This window comes from Chelonoidis abingdonii, chromosome 16 (assembly GCF_003597395.2).
Source record: "Chelonoidis abingdonii isolate Lonesome George chromosome 16, CheloAbing_2.0, whole genome shotgun sequence".
NCBI classification, from domain to species: domain Eukaryota; kingdom Metazoa; phylum Chordata; order Testudines; family Testudinidae; genus Chelonoidis; species Chelonoidis abingdonii.
In genome coordinates this window covers 9,715,008-9,735,670 of record NC_133784.1, presented here as the reverse complement: position 1 = coordinate 9,735,670, position 20,663 = coordinate 9,715,008, and the positions used below count along the sequence as shown (strand labels likewise).

Genomic DNA, 20,663 nt, shown 5'->3' with positions numbered 1-20,663 from the left:
CACCCTACCCCTTAGCATCTCAAAGCACATTTACAATGGTGCCAATGCATTGCCACTCCTGTGATGGGTGAGAAAATATGCACAGAGATGCTCCTGGTCATACAGTGAGTCCTTGTCCTGACTCATCCCTCGCTCTGACCATTAGATTGTGCTGCTGCTTCTGAAGTGCAGAAAAGCAGACAGCTGCAGTGATTTCATCCTCAAGAATTCTGCACACAGAAAGGCCTCAGGAGGTATGAATGGAATTTAAAGGCACCACAACAAAAGCCAGATGAAAGGAAATGCCCTCCCCCCAACAACATACTGTTAACCTGAGGAGCTCACTGCTGCAGGATAATATTGAAGCAATTGTTTAGTAGACAAAACAGGATTAGATAGCTGAGAAATTGGTGAAAGCTCCTGAGGGCAAACAGGGAGTACCCTGTAGAGTGTATAACAGAGATTCTTTAACTGCTACTGTGAATTGGATGTTTATGAGCATTTTCATGCATCTGCTGTACCTTCCCAGCAATGTTCAGATTACAATCGGCCTCTGCTGTTGAGAAAAACAGTTGCAGTTGCATGATCTTGGATTGATTTTACTGGGATTGACCTATGAACTCCTCACCAGATGGGAGTCTGGAAATCGTTCCTCCCCATGATATAATACTGTTATTCAGATGCATTATACGTGCATGGAGGTGGCCATTCTCTGGGGGCATCTGTTACTGGTTAATTTTGGAGACTGAGGACTCAGATGGACCATTCTGCTCCACCATGGCAGTACCTGTGCTGCTAGGCTAAGGCAAATAAAGCCAATGCATGAGTCTTTCAAAGCATCTCTCAGTGCACTGCTATTATTGCTGCTTCTTGGACACCGGGGATGAAGTCCTGGCTCTGTTGAAATCAATGGGAGTTTGGTGATGACTTCAGCAGCGCTAGGAATCCCCCCTCCAGCATGTTGACTTTTCTCACAGATAATGTACCCAAGGAATTCTTACTGACTTCACTTGCAGGGTAACTTTAGAGTCTTTTTGTGGCAAAAGAAGCAAGTGCTTGGCATTTCTTTATTCATCAGAATGGTGCTAGAACTAGTCACTTTCTGTGCTCTGTAGAGGTTTAGGAATCCATTTAAGGTATCCCACATAAACTGAATCCAGTGAAACAACAGAACATTTGCGGTGAGCCACTTTTCTGCATGGCTTTTCCAGATCTGTTTTTGTTCTTCTTCCAATTTGATAATTCCTAGACAAAAACTGTTAAGATGGAGTTAAGGTTGAGAGTATGTAGCAGTAATGTAAAGGTAAAAAACATTATAACAACATGGCAATTATCCTAAAACCAGCCCAACAAACCCAGGAAATTCAGGGTTACTGTTACCTTCACATCTTTGGTTTACTTTTAAGTGTAAGAAATGGCTACGTAAGGCACCAAAACAGACTTAAGTCCTGTAATGATGCCATCCAATAACATACCACTATGACTGGGGCATTGTAGTGTTTGTGGACTCACATTGAATTGAATTGATTTTTAGACAGATCAGATTTTTTCCCCATTATTCTTCTGTTTATGGCATCACTACAAGGCAGAGTTAAGGTTGCTCATATGCATTAACCATCCATTTCTTACCTTACCATGGTTGGATTTCTTTTAACTATCACCTTACCTCTGAATTTCCTGCCTCCTCCTACTCCGTACTGTGGTAAAATCACTCCAAAAAAGTTTACAAACATAAGAACGGTCATGCTGGGTGAAACCAAAGGTCCATTTAGCCCAGTATCCTGTCTTCCAACAGCAGCCAATGCCAGGTGCCCCAGAGGGAATGAACAGAGCAGGTAATCATCAATTGATCCATCCCCTGTTGCCCATTCCCAGCTTCTGGCAAACAGAGGCTAGGGATACCATCCCTGCCCATCCTTGCTAATAGCCATTGATGGACCTATCCTCCATGAACTTATCTAGTTCTTTTTTTAACCCAAAGGCTTGTTTGTTATGGTCTTGGCACTCAGTACTATTGTCAACCACATTTACTAGGTCTTCGCTATGGATCAACCAAGAGCAGGGACCCATTGTGCTAGGTGCTGTACAGACACAGAGCAGTAGACAGTCCTTGCTGCAAAGAGCTGACAGTCTAAATCGACAGGACAGATGAAGGGTGGGGGAAAGGGGTATATAGCTCACAAGAGAGAGCGATCAGTGTGATGGTGGCAAACACTATTGGGCCATTCTCAGTCATCAGAAGCTCAATTGTGGCTCTATAGTGATTGTGCCTCCCACCTTAAGTACAGGATGGGAGGCAATGTGGCCTAATGGGTAGAGCACTGGACTGGGACTTTGGGGGGATCTGGGCTCTATTCCTAGCTTAGCTATTAGCATGCTAGGTGATGTTGGTCCAATCACTGTGCCTCTGTGTGCCTCAGTTTCCCCTCTGTAAAATTAGACTAATGCTATTAACCTCTATTGTAAAGGGCTTTGAGAGCTACAAATAGAAAGAGCTGTGGGCTCTGATTATTGTAGATACAGAGGTTGGGGAATATTGGCTTTTGAGTAACAAGGTTAGGTGGAAATTCCTGGAGTGTGCAGTGTTCATTTTCCTCGTGTTGATGGGATGCTGAAAGTGTCTGTGTTTCTCATGCCGCCTGTTGTTCTGTTTTCTCCAGCTATCCAGAAGGGTTTGGAGTGGATGCAAAACCAACACTGGCTTCCTATCGCCAAATTTTCCTGGCCCCGAGTGAAGAGGAAAAGGAGAGAGGGGACAGTCACCCTGCTCCAGGCAATGGTAACGTATGACCCAAGGAATTCACTGCCCCAGAGGAGCACGACAAGGAGCAGGTCTAAAGAGACCTTCCAAGCAACTTAGATAAGTACTTGGAAATAGCAAAGACAAGGCATCTCTCTAATACCTTGGGACCAGCACACCTACAGCAACACTGCATGAAACAATGGAAATAACATGATATTTTGCTGTGTAACAGCTACCACAGAGGACAGAGGGATCTGTGATGTGGTGGTCAGAGAATGATAGTAGGTGCTGGAATGTCTACATTCCTAGTTCCAGTTCTGATCCTGAGATCTGCTGTGGTGCTGGGAAGTCTCACTGTGCCTCAGTTTCCCCATCTGTGAAATGGGTACAATAAGTCTTCTATCATACGTAAGGCCCTGTGAGGATTGGTGCTGCCACAAATTCTGTCATTTTGCAAAAACAATGGCAGCTGACAGCAGGAGGCTCAGATATTCCAATTTTAATTAAAAGCTTCATTTCCCACCCCTCTCTTGGGAGAGAAGAAACTTGACTCTGTGGGCTGCTGTACTGAATTGGGGATTTAAAGCAGCTTTTCAATGCAATTTACTTTACTTTAAAAGGCTCCCTGTTCTGAAAGAGCTGCCACTCTCATTCTGCTCAGCGCAGCAGCCTACGGAGCCTCCCACGGCGAGTCGCCCCTCTCCTAGCACAGGGGTGGGAAAGGGCCTGCACTGGGAAATGAAGCTTTTAATTAAAATTGATATTTCTGAGCCTCCCGTTGTCAGCTGCTGTTGTTCCTGCAAAGTGACAGTATTTGTGGCACCAGCAGTCTGGCAGCTCAGCCAACTGGGAGAGCAGGACACTCGGCAATTTCTGCCTTGGTCTGGCACTTGTTAAATATCAGAAAATTTTACAAGGGGTTATTTTAGCTCACTTACTCCAGCTTCTCTTTAAGGCGGTATAAGTTATCTCTGCTCTCCACAGATTACTCACATCGAAGGTTATTGTCCAAACTATATCCCCTCCTGCCCCCCCCCTCTCTTTTGGGGTTTCCTGTTATTTTTAGATAACCACAAACATAAACCCTAGCCTGACTTCCCTTTAGAGCTGGCTATTTCTAAGATTTTTCCCTGCTGAACTTTTTAACTCTTCCCTGCGTTCTCCTTTGCCTTAGAGAGATGCTCAATTTTTTATACTCAGGCTGTGATCCAGTTGGTCTAGTTTCCAGAGTGAGTCAGCAAAATAGCTCTGCATCTCCATGTAGAACATCCAGTCACAATGGTCACAACAGTTTTACAGTCCCTGATGTGTGGCTCACATCCTACCAGGGTTTCTATTGACGCTGTCTCAAGGATTAAAAAATGTCCTGTACGTGCTTTAAATGTTATACATCAAATGTTAAATGTCCACAGACAGCTGATCAGGTGCTTATCCAGAGCAATGCATGATGGGGTCAGCTGTTATTCCCACTGGTATTTTGGGGGTTGAATATGGAGGAAGAAAGGTCCTATTGTTTTTCCACAAGACAGTCAGTAGTGAAGCTAAGAGGCCTTTGCAGATAGTGCACAAAATGGTGATAATCTAGAGTAACTCCAGTGGCTTCAATAGAGTCACTCCAGATTGGCACCAGTATAACGGAGAGACACTTTTGGCTCCTATGCTGCTGACTTCATATTCTCAAACAGAAGGTCGTTCCTCATTGACAGCTCTTTGGTTTCTAGTTCAGCAAGAGATTCTGAAAACAGTCGAAGTCATCTGGAAGCAGCTCATTTCCCAGAGGTGGCAGGTCCTGGAGGACACCTACAAGATGGATCTCTCTGTGAAGCCGGGAGACAGAGAGAAGGAAGTGAAGATAGCTGAGATCACTCCTCTGTGGGAAGAGACGATGACGAAGGCTTGGCAGCACTTCATAGGTCTCTGTTCTTTAATGGAGCACTTACCTCAGCGAGCAAAAGCATTGCAGGAAGCATCCCGATTAATGGAAGGATGCTGACGCCTCAGTTATAATCTCCCATTGCACATCACAGCCCAGATACCTTGGGTCCTCACTCTGTGTTTTTTCTCAGTCCAACTCCAGAATTTGAGGGAGAGATTCTGTCCCACACGCCAGCCCCTTTACACTGCTCTGGTGGTGTACAGGGACTGACTCGGTGCCAGAAGGAGCTGGAAGAAGATTCCCCTGGTGCAACCACACAGCATAGGGCTCCTCAGAAATGGGCATGCCAGGGCCAGAGGGGAGCCTTGGCAGCATATACCACTGCAGTGATTCTGGGCAGTTCCAGATTGAAGAGCAGCTTTTAGGAAGCTGCTGTCCATTACAGCATTCCCAGGGCTGCTCTAATTTTGGCCCCCTGAAGCAGCCCACAATCCCAAAGGCTCAAAACTACTGTTGCTTCCCATCCCCAGGGGATCGTACACCCTCAGGAATAAGTACCAGACTGAATATAAACTGAGTAAGGGCTGAGTAGAGCCCCATACAAATCTCACCTACAGACATTTGGAGATAAATAGAGTGAGCTTCTCTGCAAATGAATGATCTCATGATTCCTGACATTCCTTGCAGTATTTGAAAAGCCTGAGAAGCTCTTAAGGGTTTGCCAAATAGTGCTTCCCATCTCCCCAGAGGACGGCACTTGGAGATGTTGGATTAAGTTGCCTCCAGTGTCATTCTCTTGAGGTCAATGAGTTTACACCCAGGGTACACTGGACCCCATTAATTTTGTTAGAAAGAAAGTAGTACAGGTGGGTTGGTGGGGATGAGGAGGGTCTTACCCTAGCCAAGCTTATGGAAATACAAAAAATAGAGTTTTGTAGTAGAAGCTGGTTGCAACTGTGTTTGGGCACAGAATTGTACAGTGTATGGTCTGAGCTAGTACATGGCCCACCGGCTACAGGGCCTGAGAAGCACATGCTGGTGAGCCAGTGGGATAGCACAGGGACAAAGTACATGGAGTTTCCACCATGATACTGGGTCACGTCCCATACAGATGCCAGCCTGCCACTCGTGCTCAAGACTTGGGTCCACCTTTCCTTCCTAAGCATTTTATTTTCTGGTCTACAGCATCTGAGAAGAAGACTCTCCAAAGTAAAGCAACATCAGCCCAGTTCCAGAGCAAGCCCAGTTCCTGGAGCGAAAGCTTGTCTTCGGCTAGGAGGTTGATGCCTGGCAAGAATGTAAAGGAAACAGTGTGCAAATCTGAGGTAACTTCTGCTTCCCTATTATCATCCTACATCACCCACTCGGAAGCCTTGGGAGGATCCCATTAAGGGTGGCTGGGTTCAGGAGGCATCAGCTAAGGTTGCCTGGGGTGTTCTCATATGAATCACATTAGTAATTATATAATTATAGGGATAAGTGTAGTAGTAATTATAGGCATCCGTATTACCATTAAGCTTCCTTTCATAGATGTCCAGGCTAGAAATGACCATCATGATGATCTTGTTGGACTTCCTGCATAGAAGAGGCCAGAGAACCTCACCCAGCTTTAAGCCCAGGTCTTGTAGTTGACCTGTATGCTCTCCTTTAATCTTAGCAGGCTTGGTTTCAACCTCTTTATTAAAAGGCTTTTAATCAAGTAAAGCTTTCATTTAGCAAGACACTTAATCACACACCTAAATTTAAGCCTGTGATTAGTCCTAGAGGGTTTAAAGTTAGGTGTGTGCTTACACACCTTGCTGCACGGAGGTCTAATTGCAGAAAATAAGAATAGAACATTGCACTCTTCCAGTGAGGAGAGGGGTGAGGCATTCCCAGGTGTTGCTGCTACTTTTGGCTTAGATCACTATGTGGACCCCATCTCTCTGTTGTGGTATACCCCTCCCCCCCCATCAGCTGCCTCCATGGCGCTATCCTCTCCTCCTCTGCCCACACTGGAGGCCCCTCCTGTGGGACTAGGTAGGCTGGGAGGAGGAGTGTGTATACCAGGTATGAGGCCAGAGGGGATGCATTTCACTGCCCCATCAGTTCCACAGCTGTTCTCAGGGAAAGACAAGGACAGCCAGACTGTCCATGCAGCTCCCCAAGAGGAGTGAGTCTGGATTAGTTGGGATCGGACCGTGTTAGCAGAGTATTCCTATCCTCTCTGGCTGAGAAACAATAATGGGGTCATGGCTCCCTCCAAGCACCTAGCGGACACTTATCCATACCACCAATACAGAGCACAGGTTAGCGGCTGTTAGCAGGCCCTTCTTAAACAGCCCCCGGCCTACAGTGGCAAAGGATGCTGCAGGGCAGGTTGCAGTGCGCTGGTAGAGTATCCTGGGCAATGCGCCCCAGCCTCGAGGATCCTGGATTTAATCCACTGGTGAATGCGTTACCGGTCTCCACCCTCCCTTGCTCATTGGCAGAGGAGATGGCTCTCTTATAGCCCCAGCTGGGGTGCCTGGGCTCCTTAGGTCAAGCTGCACTTCCTTATGCTTTTATCTGTGGGGGGGTCCCCGGTTCAGTCCCCAGTGTGTCCAGGGCCGGCGCTAGGATTTCTGACGCCCTAGGTGCCGGGACATTTCGCCGCCCCCTGCGCGGGTCTCGTGGCTCTGGCGGAGCTGCCGCAGGCATGCCTGCGGCAGGTCCACCGGAGCCGCGGCTCCCTGACCCCGGGGGCAGGGGGGCGCCCTGGGCTGCTGGGCTGCGGCGGCGGCTCCCTGACCCGGGGGATGCCCTGGGTTGCCGGGCTGCTGCGGCGGCTTCCTGACCCGGGGCGTCCTGGGCTGCTGCAGCTGCGCGCTGACCTTGGGGGCGCCCTAAGCTGCCGGGCTGCTGCGGCTGCGCGCTGACCCGGGGGGCGCCCTAAGCTGCCGGGCTGCAGCTCAGCGGCCGCTGCAACCATTTAAAAAATTTGGGGGGGGCACTGCTTTTTGGCGCCCCCAAATCTTGGCACCCTAGGCAACCGCCTAGTTCGCCTAAGTGGTTGCACCGGCCCTGAGTGTGTCAGCCAAGATGGTGGCCCTCATATAACCACAGCGCTCACCAAAGTTTCTCTGAATAATGTCCTACTCACTGCTTAAGATCTCTTTGTTGGTTACAGAGTGAGCAACTTCTTCCCAGGTACACATGTAGCCTGTGATGTCATGCTGCCAGAGCACCGACTATTTGCCCTGGGGTCTGTTTAATTATTTTTTAAAATTAATTTTGATTATTACAACTGATTACACCTCAGTGAGCAATGTAATTGATATTTGTTAATGTATCCCAAGGAACATTTTGTACAACACGCTTTTTGCTGTTGAAGGTTAAAGACTCCGTTATTGGTTTTTCCCTAAATATGCCCACATCATTAGTTCCTCCAGTGAAAAGGTTGCCATCTGGAAAAGGCAGCACGGAGACATTATTCAGGCACAAGTGCATGAAATTGGTGTTTCTGCATCTTCTGTCTCTCTTCTGCAAGGGAGAGGCTTGTAATTAAAGGAGCTGGGTTGGAGGAAACATTACTCATTCGGTGTTATTCCTTATCATGTCAGCGACTGACAGCTCTGCAGCACTGACAAATTGTTCCTCGCTTTGAGCCACAAAATGACAATTCCAAATGTTCTTCTCTCTCCAACTTCTCTTTGCGAGAGTTAACAGAACTTTTCAGCCAGACCTACTTGAGAGACGAGAAAATGGATCGCCAAGCTTCTCTGCAGCCTGCAACAGTCCCTCTGTCCAAGATCCATTCATAGAGTTTAGAGGAGAATCTCCAGAAGTGCCTAAGTGAGTTAGGAACAGAGATCACATTGGCAGTCATTGTGTTCCCAACTCGCTTAGGTGCTTTTGGCGCTCTCATCCTGTGGAGCTCATTGGCAAAGCTCCCTTTGACTTCAGTGGACGGAGTCCATGGTGTAGTTGCAGATATAATATAACTCATGGGGCCAGATCCATCTCTGTCTTCTTCAGTGGCACTGCTCATGTGAGTAAGGGTGGACAGGAGTTGGCCTTTGGTCGGGTTGGCTGCTGCTTTGGTACAGTTCCCAGAACTGGTTTAGCTAAATATTAATGAATGGGAACACCTGCTGCCAAGTTGGGACCATATGGAAATGTTGCTTAGTGAGCAACCTACTGGCAGTGCCTAGGGTTACGTGGAATTGAATTCGGTATCAAATTTTGACCTCTGCTCTTTTCTCCCTATTGCCAAATAAAGTCTGTGGAGAAGGAGAAAGGAGGATGACATGCAGGGATTCTCACTTGTGTCTTTGCGTTTGTTTTCAGTGCTACATTGTGCATTGTGTTATGTCTTTTCATGCTGCTTGAAAAGTTCAGATTCTTCTCTTACTTAGTAGAGCTAAATGGTCAGGATGTCAGGTCCTCACCCAGGGGGTCCGAATCAAGAGGATTACAGTGTATTTATGAAGCAGAAATAGAGCCTGAAATCAAACTCTCCGTATCCCAAGCCTATTGTTAATGAACCTGTCAGTCTCATAGGTGATACCTGTGGGCAATGTTTTCAAATTTAGGGCCCTTTTTTAAAAAAAAATTGCCACATAAAGTTATGCTTTGAACTCCACATTTAGCCACTAAATAAAAGTGACCTAGTTTCAAAGGGTGCTGAGTACTTGCAATTTCTCAATTAATTTTAGTGGCTGTTGGGGATGCTTAGCAGCTGTGAAGAACAGGCCATTTTTATGTTGGTGGCTACCTTTAGGCACCTCAGTTTTGTAGTCTATAGGACTAACCTGCTTGTGTATGTGTGTGTATATATAGATATAGATATCTTTTTATTTGATGTATTCTATTAGGTTTATAGATTTGTATTAAAATAAGTTTGACTGTAATGCAAGAGATCTACAGGCCATATCCGGTATGTTAAGCTAAAGCAAAGTTAGCATATCTATATTAAGACCTTTTATTCAGAAAGCAAGGTTGACCTATATTTTGTTACCTAAATAGATGAGTACCCACGCCTATGTCTATGACTTTTTATTTAGACTGATAGACAATGATGAATGGCATAGGGGGGGTTTTCCACAGACTTAACAAATACACCACAAGAGACTGATGTACATACATACCCGTCATCAATACACACATACATACTAGCCTATGGGGTAAGTGTAATCTAACATTTCTGTGGGTGAGGAATGAAATTTGGGCATAAGAGGAAGGAGGTCTGGTGTTTGGCCTATAAAAGAGGAAACCACCGCAAAGAGGATCTCCATTTTCTCACTAGCTTTAGATCTCGATTTTTCTCTCTATCTCCATTTCTGAGGGCTTGGCTACACTCAAAACTCCAAAGCGCTGCCGTGGCAGCGCTTTGAAGTGCGAGTGTGGTCATGGCGCCAGCGCTGGGAGAGAGCTCTCCCAGCGCTGCAGGTACTCCACCTCCCCATGGGGATTAGCTTGCAGTGCTGGGAGCCGTGCTCCCAGCGCTGGGGCACTGTTTACACTGGTGCTTTGCAGCACTGTAACTTGCTGCGCTCAGGTGTGTGTTTTTTCCCACCCTTGAGCAAGAAAGTTGCAGCGCTGTAAAGCGCCAGTGTAGCCAAGGCCTCACTTACTACTTCCACTCTATATATCTACGGTGGCTGCTACTATTTGTAGACTAAACTTGTTCTTCTTAAACTTTAAGTTTCAAGGAACCTAGGCTAAGCTTGGTTTCCCTAAGTTTTATTCTTTGTTTATTAGGTTTTGATTTAAGTTTAAGATAGTCAAGTAAACCCTAGTCAGCTTTAACAGCTCTTGGCATTTTCTAAGCACTGCATCCCTCACTCAAGAATTGAGAAATCTGAACTGCAAGGCTGGTCCTGTGTCTCTTACCACCAGGTTGTCAAAGAAGGGTGTGAGTATATTAACCAAAGCTTTGTTACATATAATACTATATTCTCATATGTATCTTTTGAATAGCAGTAATGCAATTGTAACTTTGTAACTCTTGAGTATTTTACCTTTTACGTACTGTTATTGATTTTAATAAAAAGTCTTTAAGGCTATATCTGTCTCAGTGTGAGCTTCCTGTCATACCCCTGAGGGTTCTTTATAAATTCTGTGAAGCCTGATTCAGCACAAGAACTTTTATCTTCTGATCAAACAGATTGGCGAGCCTAAACCCATACTAATTATTATTACTATTAATTATTATTAATATTATTAAAATAAAATTACATTAATAAACTAAATTCCCATATTATCCAAATTAATATTATCAGTATACCCTAAATCACGCTTCAGGCTGGCAAGACAGGCAGGAGTCTCGAGGAGTGTGTGACAGGAATTTTCAGAGATTCCAGGCATCCTTAGACCTCTGAAAATCTCACCTGAGACATAAGTAAAGAGTTAGAGTTACAGGGAGTTAGAGAGCAAGATTTGTGTGTCTTGCTAACTCACTCTTGAGAGCACAGGAACCTGATTTCCTGTGGCTGCGGCTTGGTAGCAAGCCCAGTATTTCTGTTTTGTATTGTGGTTTAAGTTAAAGTTTTGACTTATAAGTTTTGAATTTAATCTTGCAAGATAAAGTAATAGTGATGTTATTTAATGTGATATGCGCCTTTAAGGGGCTTTGTTGGAGGTTGAAGTTGTAACGAATCATACCAATAAGATATAAGCAGTAGCATCGGGCCCAATGACCCACACTGAGTGGTGGTGGGGGAGTTGATAAATCTATGTATTAATTGCCGCCAAGAGGCCACTATAATTCAGAACTTGTATGGTTCTTCAGTCCCCACAACTCTCCTGGGCTGCACCTCTGATCTGTCTGCCTCAGTATCCCCAGCTGTTTGGCAGGTCCTGACCGAGGGAAAAGACCTCTCGATCAGCTATGGGGATAGCTTCAATTCCCAGTTCAGTCACGGGCTATGGCTGGCCCTCCACAGGAGCTTCCCAAGCAGGTCCTTCCCCTGCAGCCTCTAGCCCAGAATGAGCTGGGTTCCCTCCCTTTATACTACTAGAGCGCTTGGAGCATGCTCAGTCCCGCCAAAGAGGCGGGACTGCCTCTGTGAACAACATGGACTTAACTCTGTCTGGGCTAGTGCAGGATAAGCAGACTCCATCACAGTAAGATAAGATAAAAAATGTAGGACCACTGATTAAATAGTAGGGAAAAAACCTTTAAAACCCAAACATCCTAGCACCAAGTACAAAATTCCTGTTTCTTTTTACTCAGGGCTAAGTTCTGTGGACTCTAATTGAGCAAAACTCCTGTTGGAATCAAGGGGAAATTTTCCTGAGTCAGTAAAAACTCAGTGAGGACCTCATGATTTACCTCACAGAAACCAGAGATGGAAGAGCTCTGGTTGAGTCATTAAATTTATTCCTCTGCTCCCCAGAATGTAGCTAATGGAAGGTAGAGAATTACCTGTATTTGATGTGAATAAAAATATATTTTTAATAACTTCCCCCCCCCAAAAATTGTTGTTCACAAAAGAATCCTAATCCATTGAGCTGGGCTGATTTACACCAGCTGAGGATCTGGCTCTCCATTCCTGCTGCACCTTTCACCCCAAGATCTCAAAGTGCTTTACAAACAATGAATCCAACCCCCATTCCCACTGCCCGGCTGTTCATCAGTGGGTACTCTAATGGGCAGAGTTCTCTCATTAATGTCCCAGCTCTATCCACTAGCCTCCCACCCCCCGTGCATTTGTTGCAGAACCTGTGCAGGGTTAAAGAAGAGTTTGCAAAGCTGATTGATGGTGTTTGTGGGAGGAGGGAGAGAATGAGCACAGTCTGGTAATGATTCCATTTTTCCTACTTGGAAGCCTGAATAACCATGCAGGAGCCACAGGAGTGCTGTGCCAAGCCAGCAATTCTTTGAGATCTGTCAGCTGGCAGAGGTGGAAGGATTTTCCCATGTCTAGCTCCATTCCTGCCTTTCAGAGCCATCTCAGAGGGGAGAGTGGGATGAGAGCTTATCTGCCCTGAGGGCTCTCATGCTTGGTCCTGCAGGGTTTTGATCTGCCAGCCAGTCTGTTGACCCTCAGCACATCTGCTTGCACAGGATTTTACTGTTCGGGGAAGGAGTACCAGGGTTATATTTATATTTGATTTTAGGGTTAATGTTGGCTGATTAATTTTGTTTAGCTCCTTTAACAAACTGCATGGGCTGCCAGAGATAATTGTAGTGGGTTCCTTATTCTTTATCTTGTTCAGTGTGTTTTTTTTTTCTCCAAGGCAAAGATGCCTTGAGGGGCTGGGGAAAAAATAAATCTTTTTAACTCTGAACTACGGAATAAAAAGCTTAAGCTGAGCCTGAGCTATTTACGCTGCTCGAGCAGAAACAACAGACTAGCTTTCTGGTCATTTTTTAGTCTGAGGTGAACAGAGGGTGCGAAGAGTCTTCACTCATCTTTGGACTCTTGTGTATGGGGCCAGGCACAGTATTTCTTCTTGGGGAGTCTAGTATTGAAGTCACTCAGCAAGTGGAGCAGAAGCAGCATAGTGGGGAGCCTGTCTCTAGCATGCTAGGAAAAGCCAGCAGAGTGTGCAACCCCTCCTCAGACTCCTTTTGTGGCCGTGTGGTCAAGGACCCAACACTCCTCAATCTGACTGCGAGATCCTAACATTCAACAGAATGTAATCAGCACTTGCATTAAACCCACAAATGGTGGCAGGGCAGGGTTGTGACTGAGGGTAGAACAGGGACCCTTGACTTCAGTGAGATTGCACTGAAGTAACTACGGCACCTATATTCTTTATGTCCCTCTGGCTAGGTGCCTATATGCCCCCATCACTATAGCCTCACAACACCTTGCTAGACAGAGGGTTAGTTCCATTGCACAGGTGGGAAAATGAGGCATAGAAAGACTCTGGAGTTTTGTCAGGGTTACGCAGTGGCAGAACCCAGCCTTGAACCCAGCTATCTTGAATCCCAGGTTGGGATTTCTTAACCACAAGCCTTTCCTTCCTCCTCTCTGGATTGGAAATTAAGGTTGATGTTTGCACTGCACTTCCCAAACAGTGTTGGAGATACCACAGCAGAAAGAGAGACTGCCTGTTCTGAGCAGTGAGCTATATAGGTGTTCAAGCAAAGAGATAAATACTGTTAGATGGACAACAGAGGGAATTTGAACTAAAATGGAGAACCTGCTGATTTCTACAGAACATTTGAGAGGCAGAAGGAACCTGTTGATTATAGCATCCTACAAAGTGTGTGAACTGAAGATGGGGATAGATGAAACAAACACTTTAAAGCAAATAGTTTTCTTACCAGTCACTCTGTTTGGCCTTTCCTCAGTTACTTCAAACCAAGCTAAAACAAGCAAACATATAATTATGAAATTTCTTTGCAAAGTGCATCATTTGTGTAACATCTTTATCTTCGTAATAGAAAGATAATTAACATAACTAATTATCTAATTAAGTTCATTAAGCATCCACCAACAGTGCACCGTGAAGTTGACATTATGTTCTACTGTCAACAAATGCTTTGATTTCTTAGGAAGTAATTAAAATGTAAATTAGCATGCCATTAAATGCACAAGGGAAGTGTGGAATCTCATATTCATTTTAAAACTGCTCATAGCAACATAACTTTTTTTTCCCTGCAATGAAAGTTGGCACTTTGCTATTAATGATGTATATTAAACAATTCCCATTATAATATTATTGTCTTGTTTGATAATTGGCTCACAGCTAAATTACACTGGCCTATGGCAAGCTAGAGAAGGTTAAAGAAACTTTAAACAAAAAAAAGGCTTTAGTTCCTCTGAAACAAAGATATCCAAGTCACTGTGTTCAGTTCAGCAGAGGTGAAAGCAGATGTGTGGTGGGAAGTATTCTGCATGAGTGAGCTGGCCAGAAACTAGATGGGGAATAGGTCCAGCAGTACAGACATGACCCTAGGGTAACTGCTGGAAATCTGCTGGATTCTCAGTGATAGAGTTGTGAGGTAGAGAATTTAAATTTGCAAAAATCCAGAAATTCCAGTTTTTTTGCACTTAGACACCATGGTGATAGTTGCAACATAAAAGTCTGAATAGAAAGTGTTGTGACTATTGGCAGCACCTCTTATATTAAATATTTTGTATAAAGTTACTCTTTTGAATAGAAAGTGAGGATCTAGTGGGAAGCGTAAGTATGGGAAAGCAAGAGACTTGGTTGTATTTATTGTTAGCAATGCCAAAGACTCACCCCTCCTCCCCCGCCAAGGGAGGTCAGCATCATTATCCCCATTTTAAAGATGGAGAAACTGAGGTACAAGTTGGTTGAGCGACTCGCCCAAATTCACACAAGAAGTCATTGTCAGAGCCAGGGCTAGAGGACCCAGGTGTCCTGTTCTCCAGGTTTGTTCTCTGCCTACTAGAAGATCGCCTACTTCTTCTTGTGTTAATTTCTTAAGTAATTTTTTTATTGCTATAAAGTCAATGCTGCTTCCAGGTTGTCTGCGTTTAGCTGTGCAGTATGCTACGGAGTTCTGTTCTGTAAGGTCAGACACAAACACCCTACTTCTGGTTTTTCCTCTGCAAAGCCACCTTTGTGTATCTGGTGAATTGAAATGTGGGGCTCTTTCTCATTAAGTTTGCTATTCCCCAACCAACTGGTGATGCCAGGAATGTGTCCATGATCCTTAAGAGCAGTTGGCAGTATGCATTAGCCTCCTAGAGGGTCGAAGCACAAGGCTTACATGCAGCACTTAGCTGCTGGAGCTACAGTCTGTTGAAAAGCTAAATGAGTTTTGGCTACGTAATGTACAATCAAATCTATGTAGTGATGACAGTGTTGTGATTAATAAGAGTGTGCCAACAGCTTTCAGTGACGGGGGTGTCTGCTAGTGAAAAAGGGCAATGAACTCTCTTTTTGTGCTAAAGGAAACCATCCTTTTCTTTAGCTTGACATTTGTAACCTGACTTTTTGTTCTGTGTCTGTACAGTGCCTAGCGTTGTGGGGTTCCTGGTTCATGACTGGCTTCTGGGGGCTACGAAAATACATGTAATAAATGATCATTATGATAATAGTCCCTGAAGCAGGCACAGAGACTGTTGAACAATGAAAGCACACACGTTGCATGTGTTACAAAAATCAGTGCATACGCCCAAAGTCTTTTTAAATTCTCCTAACTTTGAAAAAGCACAACAGTTTCCTAGACTAGTAGGAAACATTCCTGTGCTGTGGGGACCAAGCTAAAGCTGTTTAGAAAAATCCCAGTTTTTCTAATGGCAGGGGATAGTGAGTGCATTTTTCCTTGTTTCTTTCTGGAAAATGGCTGAACAGTTTCTCCTCACATTTTTAAAACACAAAACTCCCAGACTGAGACCAAATGTGCTGGATTTCAGCCTATAAGTAAAAGATTGAGATGATAAATAACTGAATATGTCCTGTTGGGAACCAAATCAGGAAAGTGCTATAGCCCTTAACATTGAAATGAGTGAGTCTAAGGGTACGTTTTCACTACCGCCATATCGGTGGGTAGCAATCGATTTCTCGGGGATCGATGTATCGCGTCTCATCTAGATGCGATATATCGAACCCGCTCCTGTCAACTCTGGAACTCCACCAATGCAAACAGTGGTAGCGGAGTTGACAGGGGGAGCCGCGGCCGTCGATCCCGCGCTGTGAGGGTGGTAGGTAACTCGATCTAAGATACTTCGACCTCAGCTATGCTATTTACGTAGCTGAAGTTGCGTATCTTAGATCGATCCCCACCCCTAGTGTAGACGAGCCTTTAAGTTCACACTTACAGTGCTTTCCTGAATCAGAGACCCTAGAATGGAAATGCTTATGCTACCTCCGCTCTAGCTGTCACTCTGCCTACAGTTGTTGCCTTTCCACCCAGTCCAACTAGAACAACAGAATAAGTTTAAAAGCCAATCCATTGCAAGACACTAACACTTCCTGTAAGTATAATAGCATCACCTCCTTTCATACACTGATTCCTGACCCATCAAAGCAATCAATACATTGGTCCTGATCCTGCAGTGTAGTTATGTGAATGCTCCTTACTCATATACATAGTCCCATCAACTGCAGAAGTGCCCGTTAATCATGGGAGTAATTCTGACATGATCAGACACAAGTTTCCATGATTTCCAATAAATCTGCCCTTGCCTGTATCTTTGGAATCATTCTCTCCTGCGATGCAATCTGTACTCATCTCTTCAATCCTGCTGATCAAAGGCTGGAATATTCTTTGCCATTATTTCTCCAACTCAAATCTGTGCTGCTTTCCCTGAGGAAGTGCTGTTCAGATCAGGGAGTGGAGAGAGAGAGATGCTGGGCTGTGAAGTCTACAGCTAGGATCATCATCATTTTTCGCCCCCAACATAAAACAAGTGACAGTACCGTCATAAAGCACAGAGAGGGCATGAGTCTGCTCTCTTTCCCACTGGTGTAAATCAGGAATAACTCCCTTGAAGTCAGCAGGATTGCATAGGGATAAAACCCCTGTAAGTGAAGAGAGAGTCAGTTCAGTAATCACCAGTGTGTAACTTGGTGCAGTTCTGGAAGGCACTGAGGTGGTGGTGTAAACAGAATGGGATAGGACATGGTATCCACACCTCCATATAAAATCATACATCCATGTGCAATCTACTACAGCTGGTGGCAATACTATCTACATAGGGGGGAGGGATAGCTCAGTGGTTTAAGCATTGGCCTGCTAAACCCAGAGTTGTGAGTTCAGTCCTTGAGGGGGCCACTTAGGGATCTGGGGCAAAAATCAGTATTTGGTTCTGCTAGTGAAGACAGGGGGCTGGACTCAATGACCTTTTAAGGTCCCTTCCAGCTCTAGGAGATAGATATAGCTCCAATTAACATTTTACCTAGAACTGGACAAGAATTTTCCATCCAATTTAAGCATGTCCTCTTTAAAATATAGGCATTATTTAGACACTTATCGTCTGATTGGGAAACTTTCATGTGCAAAAAACAAAAGGACAAGCCAGACAAGGGACAATCCTTCCAGCAATATGAAATGTGACATCTGTCAAATCAGCCCTGTTAGAATAGCATCAGGCATAACGATGGTCAAGTTATGTACAATGTGTTCCATTGTTCTTTGCAGTGTTGTTGTAGCCAGGCTGGTCCCAGGATATGAGAGAGACAAGATGTTGATGTCAGGAGATTGAAAGCTTGTCAGTTTCACCAACAAAAGTCAGGCTAATAAAAGATATTATCTCACCTACCTTGTCTTTCTCAAGTTAAAGCTGCCTTGGTCTCCCCTCTCGAGTTATGGATGGGCAAAACAGTTCTGACGGTGGCTAGTTTAACTTAATCTTAACAGCTCTTTACTAGATAGAGCTGGCTGAAAATCTTCTGCTGAAACTTTGTTTCCTTGGATGGAAAATTGAGGTTTTGACAATTTTTTTGGGGGAGGGGGTGGAACCAAAATGCTTCAAACTGAAACATTTTGACTGGAATCTGGGTTTTTGGCAGTTTTTGACACTTTTTTTTCAGTTTTTGGCTGAAATTTTTTGATGTGTGGTTGCTAGAGACCAAATGAAAAGTCAACAGTTTCTGCTGAAATTTGACAAAAATTAACATTTCTTTTTCTTTTGCTAAAATTTTCCACAGGAAAACAAAAATTCCACCAGCTCTTTTGCTTACTTGGTAGATGAGTTGAGACATGAGACCTCTTTCAAATGACTAAAGTCCTCTCTACTCTTTGTGGACATTAAATCTTCCCTCCTACTTTTCATAAAGCCAAGGGTTCTCCTGGAATTTTGACTAAAACAACTCTCTCCAGCACTGTTGCTAAATGTTCTGGCTAGATGCCAAATTCTACCCTAGCGCTCGTTATGCTGCCTGAGGGGAAGTGGACCTAGCATTCAGGGCTGGCACTTCCATTTAGGCGACCAAGGCGGTTGCCTAGGGCACCAGGATTTGGGAGGGTGGCATTTTGCCACCCTCGGTGGCAATTCAGCAGCGGGGGGTCCTTCTGTGCTCTGGGTCGTCGTCGGCAATTCTGTGGCGGGTCCTTCACTTGCTCCGAGACCCGCCGCCGAAGTGCCCCGAAGACCGGGAGCGCAGAAGGACCCCCCCCACCGCAGAATTGCCGCCAATGACTGGGAGTGTGGAAGGACCCCCACCTAGGACGCCAAAAACCCTGGCGCCACTCCTGCTAGCATTATAGCACTGGATTGGGACATGAGAGATGGATTCTATTCCTGTCTGTCACTGGCCTGCTGGGTGACTGTGAGCAAGTCATGTCACCTTCTTGTGCCTCAGTTTCCCCATCTGTTAAATGGAGGTGACCTCTGTTGTAAAGTGCTTTGAGATGCACTGATGAAAAGCACTATGTAAGAGGTAGGTATTAGTTTTGCTATATGTATGTAAGTGCTGTGGCTTGAAAGGTGCTTTATAAATTCCCCTACCACCACACCCCCCTGAAAAAAGAATTAAATCTGCAGACACATATCAGCAGTTGGAGGCCCTGATTCAACAAAGCACTTAATCACATGCCTCACTTTAAGCACGAGTAGTCTCATGAACTTCAATGGGACTCACATCTGCAAAGATGTGCATTACTGGATGGGGCCAGAGCACTCAGCACCATGCAGAATTAGCCCAGACAGAGGATCTTAGACACATGGGCTCTCAATTTGGCACTTCTCCTGGATAGTAACCCCCCCTTTTCCTGAGCTACTGGCTTTGGAGCATACTGTGTGTGAGAGGGATCATTGTATTGTGGGCCTATAATTCCTCTAAAGAAAGCACCAACGTGCAGAGCTGCAATGACATCATGTTTCTTTAGGAGAGAGCAGTGTATCGACTATGCAGTGTCTGTATCATGCAGTAGGAGCTTGTTATGGCAAAACTGAATTTTTGTGGACTATGGTGGTGTTTAAAAGCCATATAAAAATCAGATATAAAACTTTCCTGAGCTCAGCACAGCAGGATATTGATAACTTAATAGTCTCACTTCTTGCTGCGCATTTATTACGAGTAGTACCTCCGGTTGCTCTCACTGACAGAGACTAGGAGAAATGGGTCTCCATTCTTTCAGTTTGCTTATGTTGTGCATTTGCCAGTTCTTTGTGTTCTGTCCATTTCCCCTTTCCCCAGCATTAGTCACTTTCCCCTGTTGTTTGCATGGATCTTTTGCACAACAAAAGGGAGAAGGGAAACATTTTTTAAAAAACAGGAAAATATGGTTGTAAACCCAATTGTACTGTAAAACCACAAACATTGGCAGAGGACTTGGGAGCAGAAAAATAACCTGAATCTACTGGTAATGTAAGTGATGAGAAGAAGGCGTCTAATGGCTTGTCAATACAAACATTTAGTTTTCAGCAAGCTGTGGTGGGACTCTACCCTGCATTAGCCTGCCATGCACTGACTATCCAGGTGGACTCTGCTGATGCGCATTAACAGTTTGTTAATGTGCCTTGATCTAGTCCTGTTGCAAAGAGGGCTAGATCAAAGTGCACTAGTGCAGGGTAGATTCACACCCCAGTTTGCCACAAACTAAATGTTGACGTAGAGAAGCCCTAAGTGGGACTTGTAGCAGGGTGATGTATTCCTTCATGTTAAGGGCATACGGGACTGCCATGATCATCTAGTCTGACCTCCTGCATAACACAGGTTAGAGACTTTGACCCAATGAGTCCTGTATCAACTTGTGCATGTGACAGCCTTATCTTAAACTATTACCATCCAAATACTGACAATTCAATAGTAACAATGACAAAAACTAAATGATCACTTCTAGTTTTAGCCAGATATGATACAACAACACCATTGTGTTTATCCACTGGGCAGAGTGTTATGTTAAAAGATAAACCTACTTATCCCGTTAAGGACACATTATTTCTGGGGATTTTTTAAACTGGAAAACCATTATGTCTTTACTCAATAGCAGACAACAGCAAGCCTGATATAGTTTTAATATTTCTAAAACATGGTCAGATGCAATTGGTTTTGGTCAGAGTATTGGAGAAATGGTAATCAGATATCTAGATATCTGTTTAATATTATTATTTATATTATCACAGTGCCTAGGAGTAACCCTCTGTTTTGCTGGGTACATCTCTGATGCATTAATTTTATTCCCCCATTAACTTCCTAGGTTGTTTTTTTTTTTTTTTTTTTTTACTGTTT

At 44.6% G+C, this 20,663-nt stretch overlaps 1 protein-coding gene across 2 annotated transcripts in view; it reads left to right on the top strand.

The window, feature by feature from the left end:
- Window positions 1-20,663, top strand: part of WDFY4 (WDFY family member 4) — a 279,998-nt gene that overhangs the window by 163,101 nt on the left and 96,234 nt on the right. For both annotated transcript variants that reach the window (XM_075072902.1, XM_075072901.1), the window contains exons 37-39: window positions 2,640-2,758; window positions 4,444-4,635; window positions 5,784-5,923. In XM_075072902.1, coding sequence (XP_074929003.1) covers window positions 2,640-2,758; window positions 4,444-4,635; window positions 5,784-5,923 — 451 coding nt within the window. The remainder of the gene's footprint in view (window positions 1-2,639; window positions 2,759-4,443; window positions 4,636-5,783; window positions 5,924-20,663) is intronic.